This window comes from Microtus oregoni, unplaced genomic scaffold, assembly GCF_018167655.1.
Source record: "Microtus oregoni isolate MIOR12 unplaced genomic scaffold, Mior012 000020F_ref0000438, whole genome shotgun sequence".
Taxonomy (NCBI): Eukaryota; Metazoa; Chordata; class Mammalia; order Rodentia; family Cricetidae; genus Microtus; species Microtus oregoni.
In genome coordinates, this window is record NW_024543079.1 from 13,686,623 (window position 1) to 13,704,071 (window position 17,449).

Here is a 17,449-nt window from a genome sequence, read left to right on the forward strand (position 1 = left end):
TGATTTTTCGAGACAGGGTTTCTCCGTAGCTTTTGGTTCCTGTCCTGGAACTAAGCTTTTTGTATATATATGAAAAAGAAAGAAATCTCAACCCAAATTGGCTTAAGCAAAAAAGGGAAATTATTGGCTTGGTTGGCTGGCTTCAGGTAGCTTGTTACAGGTCTTAAATGTATCACTGGCTGTTACTGCCTCCTAGCTTAGCCCTGCTGCCCACAGAGGGTAGTTTATGATAGGCAGGGCCCCCTGGAACTGGAGATCACTGTGCAGCTAGCTCCCTTGCCTCCCTCCTCCGGAGGGGCCTGGCTTACCATGGGTGCTGGTGGCTGGCGTACTCAGATGGTGACCTTCCTAAGAGCATGGGGTAGACCAATATTGCTCCTGAACCACAGAGGCTGAGAGGATAGGTGGGTTACCAGAAGGACCCCAAGTTAACAAGGGAAATAGTCCCGGGTCAACACCCCCGACTGCTTGGTGATGAACAACTCTGGACAATCAAATCACCTGGCCCTCAGGCACCCCCAAGGCTCTGCTGTCATTGCTGTACTTGGCTTCCTGCCACAGCTTTAGGGGAACATGCTCTGATGAACTGCCTGCTGCCCACTGTCTTGGCTCCCTGGGCTGTGGAGCACTGAGGCCTCTGGATCATGATTCTCAACACAGAGATAAGGGCTCGCCGGGGGTGGGGGGTGGGGTGGGGGTGGTGGTGGTGGTGGCGTACGCCTTTAATCCCAGCACTCGGGAAGCAGAGGCAGGCGGATCTCTGTGAGTTCGAGGCCAGCCTGGTCTACAAGAGCTGGTTCCAGGACAGGCTCCAAAGCTATAGAGAAACCCTATCTTGAAAAACCAAACCAAACAAAACAAAACAAAACAAAACAAACAAACAAAAAAAAAAACACAGAGATAAGGGCTCTAATAAGAAGCCCTGGTTAGGTCCTGAGCTAAGGGTTGTGCTGGTTGTGCTCCAGAACGGCAGTCCCAGCTTCCTCCGCCTTGCTTCAGTGTTGTTCCCGTAAGGACTTTGTAAAGGTCCACGCTAATCTCTCAGTGCGAGACACTACGGAGCTCGGCGAAGAGCAGAAACATCGGTGGAGCAGAACCGCATGGCCCTCTGCTTTAGCTGTCCATCACTGCAAAAGGGACACTCTAGCCTGGACTCGAAGTTCTGGGATAATGGCACTGGTGTCTTCTACTTCACAAGATATTTACCCTAGAAAGGTCTGTCTGGTCACAGAAGAAAAGGGACTGAGGACATGGCTGTGTAGCCATATTAAACGGGATGCACGTGTGGGACTCCCAAAGGGCTCGCCCCAGCCTGTCAGTCATGATGGACTTCCGCAGATGACCACAAGGAGGGGCTGTTGTAGGTTTCAGCCAGATCCCAAGAACCACACTGAGACCAACATTACTATCACAACATTTATCACCCCGGGCTGACGCTGGAGAGGAGGCATGGGGCAGGGAAAGAGGCTGCGGGATAATCACACGGGACAGAGGACAGGAACGACGGGGAAGGATGGGGACTACGTTGTCTTCCCTAGATCGATTTTCTTCTGGATGGCTCGGGTGGAGTGGTAGATGAGCGAGTCGATGAGCCCAGCCACTGGGGAGAGACCACGCGCGCACTGCCGTCTGCCGGGCTAGGCTAGCATTTTCACTGGCCCTGAAGGTACCCTCTTCCCCAACCAAAGCCTGGGACATTGCTGAGGATGTCACTCAGCAGGGGAACACCTGACCAAATCCACAGCACTGGGAAGCTTGGGGCCCCCACTGCCCAAACAGGCACCTTGGGACTTACCTGTAAACATGCCCCCAATGATGGCGCACACACCTGTTAGGAAGTGGGTGAAGGACCTGCAGGAAAACAGGAGGGCGTGGTCAGCACCCTACTCTCAGGCCCAGAGTCTTGGCTGCTCCCACTCCCTGCCCTCACCTGTGCTTTTCTGTCAGCTTCACCATCATGGGGGAGAGTTCATAGAGCACGAAGACCCCTGGCAGGCCCTGGTCCCCCAGCAGCCCATTAGCAACCTTCTCATGTCTGGTCACAGAAAACTGGTTTGTCCTCAGCACCTGTGGTAGGAACAGAAGCAGAGGCAGAGTGAAGTTACAAGCTGACTCAGGGCTGTGCTGAGCCTTGTCAGGCCGAGACTGTATGAAGGGACAGAAGCAGCTTCACACTGGTAACCAGCATCGCGAGGCCTGCGGGCCACCCAGGCCCCTCTGGCTATCCTGGTTTTCCTTCCGGTCACCATCTTACGGTTTTTATCTGTCCTCCCTCCAACTGATGGATGCTTTCAGGTGGTCCAGGGATGAGAAGAAACTCTTGTAGGCAGTACCCTAAGGCTGAGACTCACTTCCCCTCAGCCCTGCCATGCCACTCCACAGACACGCTGCTCCACAGACCACAGACCGAGCAGGCCCAGGGAGGCTTGGCCAAGCCCCATGCCAGCACAGACAATGGGGGTCAGTAGGCACCCAAGGATTGTCTGCAGGCAGTGTGGGAAGCAGGAAGACCAAATAGTGTCTGTCCTGTATCTCAGTGAGGGCATCACTAGCCCTGGAGCCTCGGCTTTGCGTCCATCACACGGGAGTGAGCGCACTACCTCACTCCCAGCTGGAGGAACCACAAAGGTGGACAGCTCTACTCGCGACTCACCTCCCCATCCACTTTCATGTACACCGTGGGTACCACCTTCACAAAGTACTGGAACATCATGGAGGCTGTGAGGAGAAGAAACCACAGGGCATAGGTGCCAGGCAGGACTTTTGTGACAGAGGGGGCTACCTCCCAGGACAGTACCTTGGGGTGCAGTGACATTGGTGTGGTCCAGGGGGTTCACAATGCCTGGGTAGTCCTCCCCGAATGACAGGTGCTTGATGTAGTGGGTCATGTTGATCTGTAAGCAACATCAGTGTCTGAGGCCTGACAGCACGCAACCCACGCACAGCTGTCTAGACTAGCAGAGAGGGCTGCCTGAGCCCGTAGCACAGCTGGGCAGAGGGGAGGGTGGGAGAGGCCATGGCTGTAATGGAAGAAATGCCTACACCAGGCATCTGTTTTTACTGAGGGCTCCCTCCTCAGCCCACACGTTCCTGGGGCTAGAGGGCTTAAGGTAGAGCTTCACAGCCAGCGAGTGCACAGCAGGTTCTGGTCCTACCCAGGTGCCTCAAGGGATGGAGTCCTAAGCCAGAAGCCCCCATTTGCCAGCTTTCCTGAGGGACAGTTAGAAATGAAAATCTGGCTGAGTCACACCCCTGGATAAGGAGAGCCAACAGCTGCCCTCTCTGCTGAAAGTGCGGACTCCCTAGTGTGGCTCCAGTCCCAGGGTCTCTGGCCCTGCCAACTGTGCCAGCCTTGGCCATCTATCTCCACCCTGGTGGTTTCCTAGAAATGTCACACTTCACCCTGGCTTTGCTCCGAGCTTCCCTCTGTTGAGGATGCATCTATACAACTGTCTCTGCCCTCAGTCTGCACACCAGCAGAACAGAGTGATTTCTCCCCATTTCAGACATGAGCAGGGCCCAGTCTCCATGCCATCCGCCCTCCATGGTTTCCGCCCAGTACGTACATTGTCAAGGCCGAAGCTCTGCAAGTCATGAACTAGGAAAGAAGAAGAAAGAGTCACCAGCAGGCAGGTCCAGGTTCCTGGCTACTCCTGGGTCTTGTCTCAGGCCGTCCTCCTCCCTGTGGGGTATGACGCACCTATCTCCTCTCTGACCCCGGTCACCCATAGCCTGGTACCTCTGGTCCTGCTTCAGCACAGCTGGCCAGGGCCTGCCTGGATCTGGGTGAGAGTTCAGAGCCTCCCACTGGGGTGGACAGGAACACAAATCTCTCTCCCGGAACAGACAGGGAGCTCCAGGCACTGACTCCAAGCTGGGCTTTTATTTCAGGAAACAAAACCCATTGACAGGGCTTTCCCTAACCAGAGTTAATGACAAATCCCGGGACTCCCTTGCTTCTACCCTCAAAATTCCCCAAAGGGAGTCTCATGGGTTCCCTGAACCAGCAATTTCTTCCCTCCTTCTAGTCCCAACTGCCCGCTGTAAGGAACCCCACATCAAAGGCTCATCCTAGGGGTGAGTCACCCAGCAGCCAGGTCAGAGAAGGCTCCATCCCAGACCCATCCAAATCTCCCTCCCATTCCAAGAGGGCAGGCTGCCTTAGAAGTGGGGGGAGGGCCTCCCTGGGGGCAGGGCCACTTACTCTCCACAGCATGAACTGCAGCATAGGGGAGGGAGGAGAGAGGAGGAAGAGAACAGAGATTCAGAGCTTCACAGTGACATCTATGGAGCGAGACCCATGGGAAGAGGGAGGACAGATAGTCCTGCTTCGGCATGAGGGTCTAGCCCCAGCTAAAAGGCCTCTTCCAGGGCCAAAAAGGCATAAAAAAGGGCTTAAGTACTAAAATAGCCAGCCTGAGAGCCTCCTAGCTGTGTGACCTGGGCAAAGCACTTGGCCCGTGTTCTCTGCAAAGGGCTGTCCTGAGGACCTAAAAGAGGTGGCTACTGGTCAGCCTCACGAGATGGTATACACCCCATCAGTCACCCTGCAGTCAGCAAGGATCTTAGAACTGCGGACTCATGCAGATGCCTGGCCACAGGCCACTGCAGCTTGTGAATGAGCATCCTTGTACTCAGAGTCAGCTGCCCTGGGGCTCGTGGCCCGAATACAGACCTAGGCAGAGGTGCAGAGGTGCAGAGGTGCTGCTGCCCACCAGCCCCACCTCCCGAGTGTGCACAAGGCCTGGAGCCCACAGCTTTACACAATGACACGGATGTCTTCCTAGAGTCTCAGGAAATCCACTCTACTCGGCAAATTCCAGAGTAAAGGTGGGGCGGGGATTGCAGAGCCTGCAGGGTCCTCCAAGTCACCTACCTCTCCATGTGCCTTTCCCCCACTGCAGGCACAGACTACACAAGAAACTGTAGGACCCCATGCCTGCTCAGTCATGTGGAGCAGCTCAGGACCACCAGGTCCTGCTCGTCCTTTGGACCCCTCGTACCCAGTAGCTGTCCCCTAATGTGACCCTAACTCCCACCCCACCTACAACCCACCAGGTAGCAGCAACACTTGTCTCAGCCTCCACCTAGGCCCTTCACTCTTCCACCTCACCCATGGCCTGGCTTTCTCTTCCAGGCACCAGCTCCATGCTATCATCTCAGTTACGACTTGATCTCCCATACTTGGTCCCTCTAGCTCCTTACTGCCATTTTCAGATCGCTGTCCCCTGATCTTCTCAAAGTTCCTACTTGTTAAACATGAAATTCTACCAGGCATCCCCAGGACAGTTTCAGCAACTAGCTGTCCATCCTTTATGGTATCCAAGTCACACACACGGCGAGCCTTCCAACATCCTGCCCTCCCAGTTCCTAGACAGCCCTCCCAGACTATCAGCTGTTGTCATTAGCAGTAGCTACGTGCCCTCTAGCTGCAACCACAGTGCCCAAGCTCCAACTCCTGGCTTGCTAAATTCTTCCTCTTCCTCCCCTCCCTCCAGTACCTGTGGTAGTCTGTCATGCTTCCTCACTGGCTTCCACTCCGCCCCCAAACCCCAAGTCCTCGCTTTCTTCCCACGGCCCAGCTCTATGACGGCCTCTTTATACACTTCTGACTCCCTTGTCTTTGCAGCAGAGAGCAACACCAAACCCAGAAAGCCCCATGGGTGTTGCCTCTCTCTGATCTCCAGCACACCACTCCCCTCTCCTCAGCCTTCAGCTAATGACCTTGCGTCCTATGCTAGAGCAGCCAGAAGAGACATTGCCCTGTCTCCGATTGCCCTGCTCCCCTGCTATGTCTGGAGTCCGCTCCCCTGTCAGAGCCGCTGCGGCACGGACAATGGTGCTATCTCTAGCATCACTTCTGCCCTTTCCACAGGTGACAGCCAGCACACCAGTGCCTACACGTACTGTCCTCCTCAGCTGTGTCCCCACTCCCTAGTCACCGGTCTGCTGCTACCCTCTACACCAGTCATTCTCAACCTGAGGTTTGCGATCCCTTCTGGGGCTGAACAACCCTTTCACAGGGATTGCCTAAAACCATTAGAAACCACAGATAGGGGACTGGAGAGATGGCTCAGCGGTTAAGAGCTTTGCCTGCCCTTCCAAAGGTCCTGAGTTCAATTCCCAGCAACCACATGGTGGCTGACAACCATCTGTAATGAGATCTGGTGCCCTCTTCTGGCCTGCAGTCATACACACAGAATATTGTATACATAATGAATAAATAAATATTAAAAAAAAAAAACAATCACAAATATTAAGCCGGGCGGTGGTGGCGCATGCCTTTAACCCTAGCACTTGGGAGGCAGAGGCAGGTGGATCTCTGAGTTTTAGGCCAGCCTGGTCTACAAGAGCTAGTTCCAGGACAACTAGGGCTACACAGAGAAACCCTGTCTCGAAAAACTAAAACAAACAACCCAAACACAGATATATTCATAACAGTAGCAAAATGACAGTTATGAAGTAGCAACAAAAATAACTTTATGGTTAGGGAACTGTATTAAAGGTCACAGCGTTAGGAAGGCTGAGAGCCAGTGCTCTAGACTGACAATGGCAACGATGACATCTGTCCAGCACAATCCTCCAACACTTCTCCGCATCTCTAGTCGTGGCCGTGTCCTACCAGGGCCACCAGAGACCACTACACTAACATCCCACATTCCACGGGCCACCAGAGACCACTACACTAACATCCCACACTCGGCTGTTGCTCGGCATCCAGAAGCACCCACCCCTGGCTCTCAGGATGCCGCGCTCCTTGCTCAAGCTCCCATCTTACCAGCCGGCCTTACAGTTTCCTCCTCAGTCCCCACACCGCTGGCCTCTAATGCAAGAGCCCTGAGTTCCCTTCTCCAACAAACTTCACCTGCACGGGGAATTCATGGAGTCTCATAGCCTTAAATCTGTGGGAGGCTCAACGTCTATCTCCTGGCTAGTCTCTGTCCTCGAACTCCAGGCAAACGCTTACTTCATATCCCGAGGGCCTACGGAATGAGAATCCTATTGGTCTGAAGTGTCAGAAGCTGAGGATCTCTCTGTACTCACACCTTCAAACAAGCGCACCACCCTGAGTCCTCCTTGTCTCCTAAATGGTCATTCTATTGCTCTACAGAGCCTTCCTCGTGTCTCCTAAAAGGGAGTTCCAGTCTTCCCACTATTTGGGCATGAGCTCTGAAGTTATCTTGGCCTCCTCTGTCCTCTCTGTCACATCTATCAGCTGCTTCCGAGCTCCACCTGTGACACAACTAGAACCCAGTTCTTCTCCAGCTCCACCACCATCGCTCCACCAGGACTGCTCACTGCCAACCTCCTCACTGACCTCTCCTGTCCTGTCCTCTCTCCTCCAGCCTTGCCATCAAGACCTCCTCACTGACCTCTCCTGTCCTGTCCTCTCTCCTCCAGCACACGCCATCAAGTGCTGCCTACCATGTGCCTTCAGCTTTCTCTTCTGGAGACAAGGTCTTGCTATGTAGACCTTGTAGCCTGTAGATTCAGGCTGTCTTGGAACCAGAGATCCCCCTGCCTCTGCTTTTGAGTGTTGAGATCAAAGGTTCTCGCCACCATGTTTGACTTTACCTTTAAGGAGAAATCAGATCACCCCCCCTGAAAACCCTTCCTGGCATCTCACACAGCACAGAAGCCTGGGGCCTCTTGCGCTACGAGGGTGTCCTCTCACCCTGAGTCAAGCACGCTCTTCTGCTCACTCTGTTCCTGGAAACCCCTTTCTTACTGCTCCAGGCACTTGCCAAGCGCACTCAGGCCTTCAGGACCTATGGGTGTTCTTCTCTCTCCTTGCTATGCTCCTCCACTGTGTGCAGGAGTAACCCATAGTCTTTCCTAAGTCACCGTAACTACAACGGCAGACACACTTGTCCCTCAGCTCTAGTCTGCCTTGTTTTCGTCCACATTATTGTTTATTTATTTAATTTTGAGACCAGGTCTCACTATGTAGTCCTGGCTAGCCCAAAACTAACCATGTAGACCAGGCTGGTCTCAAACTCAGAGATCTGTCTGTCTCTGCCTGCCAACTGCTAGAATTAAAGGTGAGCACCACCATGCTTGACTTGGTCCACACTACTTTTTCCTTGTGGCTTTTCAAGACAGGGTTTCTCTGTGTAGCCCTGGCTGTCCTGGGAATTTCTCTGTTAAACAGGCAAAGCAAAGTTTGGCCACATTACTTAATAGTAGAGGATATATCATGAATTTTATAATTGTTTTTTTTTTCCTTTTTTCTTTTTTGTGGAGAGAGGGTGCTGAAGCAGGGTCTCATGTAGCTAAGGCTAGTCTCAAATCTGCTCTGTAAGTGATGATGACCTTGAACTGCCCCTTCTGTCTCTACCTCCCAAGTGCTGAGATTATAGGTATGTGGACCATCCCCAGATGTCTGTGTGAATATTCTGAGTGCAGGGACTTTATGGACTGCTGTATATTTCTATCTAGACTAACATATGGTACCCAGGGGGTGATGACCAGATATCTAAGGAACGCACGCATAAACACAGCTCAATGTACGGAACCTGACTTCCAATCCGGCTCTGCATAACCAAAGCCTCACCTGCAGTCACCTGACTGGGGAGGGGGGTCCACCAATTAACCTGGGCTCTGTGCTACCACCCACTCCTGTACCACACAGGCTGGGGGTCAAATCCAGGGCTTCATGCACGACAGGTGAGCTCTCTACCGACGGAGCACAGCCCTGCCCCCAAACTCCTCACAACTGTGCTGACTGCTCTCCTAAAGAACACTGGCCTAGCGAGGGGCACGCCAACCTGCACGAGGGAACCCGACAGCTAGACACCAGGCTGGTTCTGGACCACTCACCGTGTACATGGGACTGTTGGAAGCTCTTCCCTGGGGCAAAGTGGAAGTTTCCAGCCACCTGTAGGGACATGTCCTCTCACTCTCCACTTCAGCTGTGGAGTCCTCCCAGCCTGGCTTGGTCCAGCCACCTCGCCTTTTTCCCTCCTGGTACCTTGTTGACTTCCAAGAAGCCATACACCTGGCAGCCTTCATTCTTCTGCTCCTGCATCTTCTGGCTGAAGCCTTCTCGGCGACACTGCTCAATGGTGTCTGGGTTCTTGAAGGCCCAGCCTCGACGGCGGTACGCTTCCCGCACATCCTCGCAACTGTTACAGCACCTGCAGGGAAGGAGGAGGGATGAGAGCGAGGCCAGGCTGGCACTCTGGGAAGGAAAGCCCCAACAGTTTGTCTGCTGCTGAGGCTCTGTCAGCCTCCTCCCTGACCGCCAAGGCTTCTCTCTGTCTCCTCACTGTGAGCAGAACATTCAGAGCACACCCCTAAGCTGCTTGGGGCTGTGACCTGTCGTAGGAGAAAAGGCACTGGATGTCCTTAATGCCAATGAACTGTCACACAAAGATGGTTAAAATGCAAACTTTCAGCTCCACATACTACTACTATTATTATTGTCTGTGTGTGTAGGCCTGTGGATTCCAGGGCCTTGTGCTTGTTTGCCACTGACTGTAACACAAGCCTTACTTCCCCCAATTTCTTCCCTAAAAAAAAAAAAAAATCAAGTCGGGTGGTGGCGGCACTATGCCTTTAATCCCAGCACTCACGAGGCAGAGGCAAGCGGATCTCTGTGAGTTCAAGGCCAACCTGGTCTACAAGACCTAGTTCCAGGACAGGCTCAGAAAGGCACGGAGAAACCCTGACTTGAAAAACAAAAAAAAGGGGGGGGGGGGCTGGAGAGATGGCTCAGTGGTTAAGAGCACTGGCTGCTCTTCCAAAGGTCCTGAGTTCAATTCCCACCAACCACATGGTGGCTCACAACCATCTGTAATGAAATCTGGTGTCCTCTTCTTGCCTACAGGCAGAGTACTGGGAATTCTGTATACATAATCAATAAATAAATCTTAAAAAAAAAAAAGTCAGGGCTGGGGAAACCACACAGCTGTTAGCACAGAGGCTTAATAGCATAGCTTTGGCCTTGTACTTAAGGGCTTTACCTATAACATACACTCGATCCTTACGTGACCACTGCAAGGAACGTGTTCCTCTCCTCCTTTATTAACAGATGGAGAAGTGATGTGGCCTGGCCTGAGGACAAGCACTGAGAGGCTGGCAGCTAGACTCCAGAATCTCCTTTGAGCTGCTTCTCCAGGCTGAGAAGCAACAATCAACCACTCCTGCCGTCTGCCGAGGTCCACAGCTGTCAGGGCAGGCCTGCTTATTAGCCCTCATCATTTGAACCAGGATCAGTGACAGGGCATACACCCTAACCCCTCTAAACTCTTAGTCCGACTTTCCAGGCTGAGCAGAAAGACTAATGAGAACCCACTCCCTTCCCGGGGCTCCACTCACTTGATATCTTCTGATTCAGCCCCGTAGCAGCTCTCACAGCGGTTGGGGTCCAGCGAGTCTGGGTCAAACACTGTCACCTCGACTTTCCCAAGTTCTGAGGAGAGGGCAGAGGCAAAGCACAAACAACATGAGTAGACACAGTGACATCACAAGTCCTTTGACCACTGGGGTGGAAAAAACCAAAGGAAAACCAAAATCTAATATTTATACAACACGTATGATGGTCAGGAGTTAAGCGCTTTACATACGCCGAGCGCTAATAAGGAACAGGTAGGACTCAGCTAGCACAGCTGCTACAGGTAACTCTACCAGGTCTCACTGCATTCCTATAAGATTGTGAAAATGGGTTGAAGCTGGGCATGGTGGCGCACACCTTTAATCCCAGGACTCAGGAGGCAGAGGCAGGTGGATCTCTGTGAGTTCAAAAAAAAAAAAAAAAGAAATATACCTGAGGGTAATGGAGACAGCTGCTTAGAAACAGAAAGTGAAAGTGAGCTAGCTATCCAAGGTCTTTCATACACATTACTGGTGATCCCCAACTTACGATGGGGGTTACATATGGATAAACTATCATATCCCAAAAAAATGCACTTAATACATCTAAGATACTGAACGTCATAGCTTAATCTAGCCCGCCTAAGACATGCTCAGATACACACACAGCTTACAGCTGGGCAAACCCATCTGACACAGAGGCTATTTCCTAACAAAGTACTAAGTATTGCAAATAACTTCCTGACTCCTTTACTGAAAGAGGAGCAGAAAGGTTGTATGGGTGCTTTCACACCCTCACAAAGTCAGAACATCCTAAGTGGGGAACCGCCTGCCCGCATCTGAGCCTTTCTCTCTTGTATGAGATACTACAGTTTACTACTTTATTGCTGATGCTCAGAGACCGCATGCAGGACGGCGCTGGATCTGAACCCAGGAAATTCTACTTAAGAACTTAAACCCTTAACCTTAGGCCACGTGCACTGCAAAGGGGGAAAGCCCTTTAGCCAATGCATTGGGAAAGCAAACACATGACAAGCTTCTATATATGGAAGACCCCTGCTCAATCTTGAGAGTATGAAAACCAAGTAAAGTGTTCTGCTCATAACCACCGAGCCATCTCTCCAGTCCCTAAGGTATTCCACTCAATGTGCCAATACAAGAAACATGATTCAACAGTCTTGATTCTTAACAGCTGAAGAACCCTAGACAAGCCAGCTGACTTCTGTCTAATGTGTCACTGAGCCTGCAACAGTCCACTTCTGGATGACGGTGTGTGTGTGTCCAGCTCTAGGATTGGAGACCTGCCCACACCACCCCCACCTTGGTTACCGTGACGTTCCGCCTCTGAGCTCACGGGGATTCCATCCTTATCTAGTCGTTTCTTGAACAGGTTGTGCTCCACATCCAGCTGCTGCTCCCCGGCCACGTCCATGGCATCGATGCTCAGATCTTGAAAGAGAGAGGTACTATGTATGACTCCAGGGACCTGGAGATCGGAGCTTTGATAGGAAAGAAGTATCTCGTGGAAGAACTGAACTAGGGGCATGAGGATGACCTGGCACCCATTCCGGGATCTAAGTGTAAATCTGGACGCCCACCTGGTACACCCAAGAGTCCAACTCCCACCCACAATCAGGTACTCACAAGCACAAGGCATGTGCGGGAAAAGAACATCGATGTTGATCTTCAGTTTATCTCCCCGAGACTTGTCCACATAAAGCTCAGGATGCACCTGCAGCGACGCCCTCTCAGTCAGATTGGGCCTTACCCCCTACCCCGCTTTAAGGGTCCTACCCTTAGAACGCCAAGCCCCGCCCACGTTCTAGGGCACGCCCCTTACCTCAGTGGTGAGATAATACTGCAACTCGGACAGGAACAGCAGGAGCATGAGAAGGCCACTGACTATGGTCACTGCAAGGCGGGAGCGAGATTTGGAATGGCCTGTGTCCCACCCCTCAGCCTCCAGCAGGCCAGGGAGAGTCCGGGAGCCCGGGCCAAACGCGGGGACAGCTCCCTCTCCACCACCCCTCCCGCTCCGAGACTTACCCGTGGCGCCCCCGCAGGTCTTGATCCGGAAGTCCTCCAGAGTCTTGGGGTAGGCATCGAACTGCTTCAGCTTCCCCAGCGCCTCCATGGGGACCGCCCGGAAAGGGGACACTAGCCGGCCCGCCCCTTTAGCCTCCCGCTTCCGGCCTGGGGTTTGGGCCACGCCCCTCGCTGTCTCGCGCAGACGCGGCAGTGCCTACGAGGGCGCCACCCTTACCCGCCTTCTTACAGGCTGTGTGGCCTGTGGGCGTTGTCCCGCTCCCTGGCGAGGATTGGGCAGGGCCCGGAGGTGGGCGGGCCGAGAACAGGGAGGACGGAGCTTGAGCGACTGTCCCAGTGTTAAGCGCTTCTCGTCGGACCTTACGACCTGCTAGTTCAGCGCTACTGACAATTCTCCTGCAGTAGCTGCAGCAGCATCAGTTCGAATTGGTTCCAAGTGCAAATAATTGTCCCCCGTCGACCGTATCGGAAAGTCCAAAAGTGGCTCCGAGGTGTTTCCAACGCGGTTAAGGCTCGAGAATCTCCGCCCTGAGAAGTGGCGAGTTGGCTCAGCGGGTGAAGGCGCTTGCTGCCAATCTTGATCACCTGAGTTTGATCCCCAGGACCCACATGGCCGAAGGAGAGACCTGATTCCTGCAAAATGTCCTCCTGACCTCCACACGAATGCCGTGGCACTCCCATGGCCACATACAAATAAGTAAATATATTTTTAAAACTTATTTTTAAAAGAAAGTGGGAGTTAGCTTTCATTTTTCTCAAGTGCAAATTGATCAATAATGGAACCCAGTTCTACTGGACCTCAAAGTACCCTGGGTTCTTAACTCAAAAGCTCCCCAGCGTTACTCTCAGTGCTTTCTGGGTTATCCTAAATCATTGTATAGAACGTGGGCAGTTCACCGACCCTTTCCACCCCTCCAGGCCTAGGCTATAGAGTGGAGAGTAAGCCAGCCCTTATTCGCATTCTCTTGTGACCCACTGGCTGTAGAGGAATGACTTCGGCTTAATCCAGCTGTGCTGACTAAAACGAAGTGATCCTGAGTTTTATTTTGAAACAGGGTCTTCTTGTGCTGTCCAGGCTGGCCCAGAACTCCTGGACACCACCGGTCTCAGCCTCACGGCATCTCATGGGAGGTTTTTATTTTGAAGGTTTATTTTTGTGTACGTGTATCTGCATGTGTTTCTATGAAGCAGGTGATAGCAGAGCGCATTGGATCCCCTGCTAGACTTAGGGGCAGTTGTGAGCCATCCAGTGTGTGTGTTCCAGGGACTGAACCAGGGTCAACCATGCTGAGCTCTTTCTTAAGCCCTAAGCTTAAAGGTTTTGATTTAGAATTTCTGCTTTGGGTCATAAATCTCGCTTTAGGAATCCCATGTTATGCTGTCTAGTGGTTATATACCCATAATAGTGAATGGTTTCCCTTCCACCTAAAGATTTTTTTCAAAGTTTTTTTTTTTCTTTCTCGAGAAGGGGTTTCCTTATGCAGCCCTGGCTGGCCTGGAACTCACTTTGTAGAGCAGGCTAGCCTCGAATTCAGAGATCCACCTGCCTCTGTCTCTAAAGTACTGGGATTAAAGGCATGAGCCACCACTGTCCAGCAAAGTTTTATTTTATTTTAGACAAGGTGTCACTGTGTAGCCTTAGCTGGTTTTGTATTCACAGAGATTTGCTTGCCTTTTCCTCCCGGGAGCTGTGATTACAAGCATGTACTGCCACACCGAGCGCTTAAATGTTTTTGTTAGCATATATTGGTTATCCACAATAATAGGTTTCATTATAACATCTTCATACATATATATATATATATATATATATATATATATATATATATATATATATAAAATGTATTTCTATCATACATGCACACACACACACGAGTGTACCCAGTTAGGCACCTTCATTTCCCCTTCACTGACAGCCAGGCTTCCCTTCTGCAGAGTGCACTCAGCAGAAAACTATGCTCTCTCTGTCTGTTCCAACATCTTCCCTCTAGGCCCAGTCAGAGCACTCCCTGGGGGCAGGAAAATGGACAGGAGGGGAAGGTGATGCTGGAGCCAGCGTGGAGGAATGCTGGTGCTGTCCATGGCCTCAGCCCCATGTCTTTCCAGGACGAGAAGCCAGTCTGCTGCCTGCCACATGAGCCCTTGTCTGGGCCAGCCATGGAGTCTTGTGGCTGAGGGCTCCCTACCTGGACTGGACACATGAAACAGCACCCCAGCAGGAATGGACATACATGGTACCACGGCACTGTAACTGGCTGTGCTTCAAATTCGGGGAGCATGGCTGCCCTTCAAGGACCCCCAACTGCCCCACCTGCCACCATACAGTTGGAGGATGGACCTGTTTTGAGGCATGTTATGAGAAGACCGTGGGGTACCTGAGGAGGACCAAGCTCTCTGGTGGCTGGTCAGTGGACAGCACTGGGCCCTGAGCTGTTCACTTTCCTCCCCAGGCCCAGTTCATCCCCCATCCTTTGGCTTCTGTGTGCTTCTCCCCTCTCCAATCTTGGCCCCTGGGCTCACCCCCCACCCCCAGAACTGATGGCTGGTGCTAGAACCCCAACTTCTCTTTCTGCTGCTACCAGGACATGAGCTCAGTAAGCGAGCTTGGAAAAGTGTGGAAGGAGCTATTAGAAGTGATTCCCAGGCCCCTCGTGCACCTTTTTGATTTCCTCTGTGTACCCTGTGTCATGCTGGCGACTCTGGCCGCAGCAGTATCAACATGGATTTCAGTAGTTACTAAGAAGGTAGTAGGCCAGGTCAGGCTTGCCCCAGGTTCTGTCAGTTTCTGCCTTGTTCCCAGGATAAGTCAGGGCACTACCCGCAGCTCTGAGGAAGGTGTAAGGAGCCAAACCCCAGGACCCTTCACCTGTCCCAGGAATACCAGGGTTCTTGGAGGTAGCAGGGGTTCCCAGAGCTTGCTGATCTGGTGCACCAGGTGGTAGTGTGGGGATAGGCTAGACATTCTCAACATGGAGGTACGGGGAGTTCTTGAGGAGGAGGGAAGAATGTGGGGATCTCTGCTGCCTTGATGGGGATGTCTGAGGGATTTTCTTAGGTCTCAAGAGCTTCCTGGAATTTCACCATCTCCAGTTTTTTCTCAACTGTAGATTTTGGGAGATGGTCTGATTTCCTCAGAGGCACGAGACAGGATAAGGCACAGAGGATGCGGCTCTGATCTGCAGTGGGCAGGGACTCAGGCTAGCCAGGGTACAACTATAACATGGGCAGCTAGCTGGATAGCCAGGGCAAGTGGCCTCCCTCTCTGGATTTGAATCTGAACAGCAAAGTAAGTGGTTTCATTATGGTAATCAGACCAAAGCCGCCCCCCCCACCCCCCCTCCCTGCCGCGAAGGTCCTGCCTGCATGTGTGTAGGTGTGTGTGTGGACAGGCACTCACATGTAGGCCTTCATTGTCAAAAATACAAAGCGTGTGAGCACATGCACAGCGTGCTCAGCTCACGCACAGAAGACTGGTGATGGGGGAAGCTTTGTTAACCGATCACCTCTAAGAAGTGGAACCTAATTAAGGCATGGCTACCTGCAGCCCAGGAAGAAAAACTGGGATGGACCAGGTGCTCGCTCTCTCTGGGTGATTCCTGCAGGACACAGAAGAGCTTGGACTTCCCATTCTCGTGGCATGAGTTTCCCCTTATAATAAGTAAAAATATAATTGTTTATCACCAAGCTGGCCTGGTTATTTCACGAATCGAGTTAACAGTTACACACTCACTGTCTGGGTTGCAGCTAGAAGCCTGCTGTAATCCGGTTCTAACCTTGGTCCCACCCTCTGCCACAGACAGACACAGACAGACACAGATAGACACATACACAGACACAGGTAGACACAGACAGACACAGACACAGGTAGACACAGACAGACACAGACAGACACAGACAGACACAGATAGGCAGACAGACACAGGTAGACACAGACAGACACAGATTAGGCAGACAGACACAGGTAGACACAGACAGACACAGATAGACACAGACAGACACAGATAGACACAGACAGACACAGATAGGCAGACAGACACAGATAGACACAGGTAGACACAGACAGACACAGATAGACACAGACAGACACAGATAGGCAGACAGACACAGACAGACACAGACAGACACAGATAGGCAGACAGACACAGATAGACACAGGTAGACACAGACACACACAGATAGACACAGACAGACACAGACAAGACACAGATAGGCAGACAGACACAGACAGACACAGACAGGCAGACAGACACAGACAGACACAGATAGACACAGACAGACACAGATAGGCAGAGAGACACAGATAGACACAGACAGACACAGATAGACACAGATAGGCAGACAGACACAGACAGACACAGACAGACACAGATAGGCAGACAGACACAGATAGACACAGGTAGACACAGACACACACAGATAGACACAGACAGACACAGACAAGACACAGATAGGCAGACAGACACAGACAGACACAGACAGGCAGACAGACACAGACAGACACAGATAGGCAGAGAGACACAGATAGACACAGACAGACACAGATAGACACAGACAGACACAGATAGGCAGACAGACACAGATAGACACAGACAGACACAGATAGACCAGCCCCACCAGTGTGCTCAGCAGCACTCTCGGGCGCCTCCCTCGTTCCCTCAGAATTCCCACAGGACTTCTGCTCATATGCAGGACTGTCTAAACTGTTAACGTGTACCTGGTTCTCCTTCTGTTTATTATTTACATGTACGTGCACATGTATGGGCATGTATGTGCTATTGCACATGTGTGGAGGTCAGAGGGTAACTTTCCTTCCCATCGTGTAGGACGGGATAGAACTCAGGTTGTCAGGAATTGGCAGCAAGTGCCAAGCATCTCACCAGACTTGTTACATGGTTCTCATCAGTCACCCCTGAGGCTGGACCAGGCTTGGCTTCTGTAACCTTCCCAGCTAGACAGCATCTCATGCAGTATGTTTCTCTCCCCCAGCCCCTGTCCCTGCCCCTGCCCCCAAGACAGGGTTTCTCTGTGCTGCTTTGGAGTCTGTCCTGGAACTAGTTCTTGTAGACCCGGCAGATCTCGAACTCACAGA

At 52.1% G+C, this 17,449-nt stretch overlaps 2 protein-coding genes across 3 annotated transcripts; one reads left to right on the forward strand and one right to left on the reverse strand.

Moving 5' to 3' along the window:
• Positions 1–1,402: 1,402 nt before the first annotated feature.
• Ergic3 (ERGIC and golgi 3) lies at positions 1,403–12,501 on the reverse strand. 2 transcript variants are annotated; one of them, XM_041670376.1, is made up of 14 exons: positions 12,361–12,501; positions 12,155–12,225; positions 11,959–12,046; positions 11,644–11,763; positions 10,321–10,414; positions 8,972–9,137; positions 8,821–8,878; positions 4,205–4,219; positions 3,567–3,598; positions 2,798–2,894; positions 2,654–2,718; positions 1,931–2,067; positions 1,796–1,851; positions 1,403–1,600 (listed from the first exon to the last, which is right to left on the reverse strand). In XM_041670376.1, exons 1-14 carry the CDS (start codon positions 12,446–12,448, stop codon positions 1,521–1,523), a joined length of 1,167 nt encoding a protein of 388 aa, XP_041526310.1. In that variant the 5' UTR covers positions 12,449–12,501; the 3' UTR covers positions 1,403–1,520. The 2 variants fall into 2 exon arrangements, with proteins under 2 accessions (XP_041526310.1, XP_041526311.1); XM_041670377.1 differs by lacking the exon at positions 4,205–4,219.
• On the forward strand, positions 12,447–16,004 carry CUNH20orf173 (chromosome unknown C20orf173 homolog). The gene is given in 4 exon segments (XM_041670724.1): positions 12,447–12,603; positions 14,500–14,741; positions 14,744–14,764; positions 14,943–16,004. Coding segments are annotated over 4 exon segments (780 nt in total). The 3' UTR covers positions 15,303–16,004.
• Positions 16,005–17,449: the final 1,445 nt, after the last annotated feature.